The sequence below is a fragment of the Frankliniella occidentalis genome, unplaced genomic scaffold, assembly GCF_000697945.3.
Source record: "Frankliniella occidentalis isolate FOCC.00 unplaced genomic scaffold, Focc_3.1 Scaffold2701, whole genome shotgun sequence".
NCBI classification, from domain to species: domain Eukaryota; kingdom Metazoa; phylum Arthropoda; class Insecta; order Thysanoptera; family Thripidae; genus Frankliniella; species Frankliniella occidentalis.
In genome coordinates, this window is record NW_026269778.1 from 10,522 (window position 1) to 12,841 (window position 2,320).

A 2,320-nucleotide genomic window follows, 5' to 3' on the forward strand; every position below is an offset into this window, starting at 1 on the left:
ATTTATTTATGGAAATAAATAATCTATTTGAACCTCTATCACTCAAGTGCTTTGTCTTCATTCATTGTAATGGTCGTTCATTAGGATAAAATGTATAATTGTCGTCGCACACCAGCAGCACTCAATTCGTTACGTGCAATCAGTGGCCTGCCTCCTGCTGCCTCTTTGTGCATCCCATTCAATCAGTGGCCGTTGGGTTGCGTGACTTGCCGGCGGTACTGTGCGGCGTGGCCCTCGACCAGCAGCCGGCTGGCACCGGGGCCGTAGGATGGGTTGCCTACCTCTGGGGCGGAGGACTCCCGCTCCGCCTGTGTCCGTACGGAACTGCCGGCTTCGTCCCAATGAGAAACTTATATCGATGCGATATCGAATCGGTATCCAAACGATACCTTACATCCAGAAAACCTGCCCATTTCAGGACAGTTTCAATTTTTTTTTTATCGGTAAGGATTTGTTTTTATATCATTTCGGTATCAAGAATTCTCACCAGAGGCGCCCCGACGCCGAAAAGAATACCGCAATCTGCTAATTGATCACAACATTTTATCATGTAATTTTAAGTATGTACAAAATAGTTTTCTCGAGGAGCCAATCAAACCTCTCTCTGAGGATGGCTGAGGACCACCATCCACACCTCTCTTTCTTTTTCTTTCTCTCTCTCACTCCCACTGTCGTTACTCTCGCTTTCTCTCTTTCCTCTCCTGTGAGCAGAAGTGAGTCGTCTCGGCGGCGGGACTCCTCTCCGGGCGCGGGCGGCGACATAACGTGGTGAGGTGAGTCATAAATAGGGTGCTGCTGTGCGCCGCCCGACCCGGCCCGGCCAGGGGTCCTCCTCCTCCTCCTCCTCCTCCTCCTCCTCCTCGCCCGGCTCTTCTAGTCTCTGAAGCCGGTGCCGTAGTTGGCGCCACCCGCTCGGGCCAGCTGCTCACGGATGTACTCCACGTTGATCTCGGACTGCGTCTCCACCTGCAGCTCGACGGCAAAGTTCTGAAACAGAAACGGTCATTTGGCTTGTAAGGCGTGGTGCCTGTGGTGAAGAGTGTGCACCTTGGCAGGGTAGGCCGTGCAGCCGCACGCGCGAGCACGCCGGGGCTGCCTGCCACACAGGGGCCCCGCGCCGCCCGGGGCGCCAAATCCCCTCCCCCACCTCCCTCCCTGCGCAGCCTGTATAGATTTGCATGTTGCTCGCGAGAGTTCTCCAAGAAGTGAGAGCAGATGAGCTCGGCGATACCATCACGGTCTCCACCTCCGCGGCAGAGGAGGAGGTGCCGAGAGACGCCCCGCCGCACCGCGCCACGCGAGGCCACGCGAGTCCATGCTCGAGGGCGTCGAGGATGAGGCGCCAAGTGGATCGCGCCCAGCCTGCGGAGCCTCTGCGCAACACGCGTTTAACTTTCTTTAATGACGATGCCCCCCCCCCCTCCTCCTCTACTCCCCCGCGCGCCCGCGTCGTCGACACGCGCCGCGCGCGCCCCTTCCATAGGCTGTGTGCACAACGCCGCTGCGAGAGGTAACGAGCGTGCACCTCGCGGAGAGCGGTCGAGTGGTCAGTGGTCACTCGGGTGGTCACTGCACGCTCTGCACGCCATGCAAATATGGCCCGGATTCACTCTCGCGTCCATCCTCCCCCCCTCTCCCCTCCACCACAACCACCCTCTTATTATTTCCCCCAACCATACCGTCCCGGCGGTGGCACTGACCTTGATAATGTCCTTGACCAGGCCCTTGTCGATGGTCATCTTCGCTCTCCGGATCACGCTGACCTGTGGCCCGACCCAGGTGAGGAACACGAACTTCTGCCTCTTGCTCATCTCGTCGCCCATCTGCGGGTGGGGGGGAACAAAATAACAAAATGTAAACAGCGTCACAAACGCCACCAAACGTCAGAGTGATGGGTGTGGGTGCCCGGCCTCGGGCTAGGGCAGGGACGTTGCGCCTCGCACCTGGATGCGAATGAAGCCGAACGCCCGCTCGTCGTCGGCGAAGTGGCCCCTGAACGACTCGAAGCCCTCGCCGGTCGCAGCGCAGACGATCTTCTGGGCTTCAAACTTGAATACGGCCCTGATAAAGAGAGAAAGAGAGGTGATGACTCGTTACAAAACGGTACGCTGACAGAAAGACAGGCAGGCTGCGCTGCCGACGACGGGAAGCCTCCACTCCGCCGTTGTCCTCACCAGTCCGTCGGCGTCGTGTCGGAGCGCACGTCCTCGTAAGCCTCCCGGACCGACTTCTCGTCCACGCTCGTGCTCATGGCGGCCTGTGGGACGTAGAGCACAAGAGTCGAATAATTGATTATCACCATGGACGGGGTGGGGTGGGG

The 2,320-nt window shown here is 58.4% G+C and overlaps 1 protein-coding gene across 1 annotated transcript in view; it reads right to left on the minus strand.

Annotated features, from left to right (window-relative positions):
- Positions 1-523: 523 nt before the first annotated feature.
- LOC113204810 (uncharacterized) overlaps positions 524-2,320 on the minus strand; it is a 4,709-nt gene continuing 2,912 nt past the window's right edge. The window contains exons 2-5 of the mRNA XM_026420128.1: positions 2,175-2,257; positions 1,944-2,061; positions 1,701-1,823; positions 524-987 (exon numbers count right to left, since the gene is read on the minus strand). Coding sequence (XP_026275913.1) covers positions 874-987; positions 1,701-1,823; positions 1,944-2,061; positions 2,175-2,257 — 438 coding nt within the window. The 3' untranslated portion in view covers positions 524-873. The remainder of the gene's footprint in view (positions 988-1,700; positions 1,824-1,943; positions 2,062-2,174; positions 2,258-2,320) is intronic.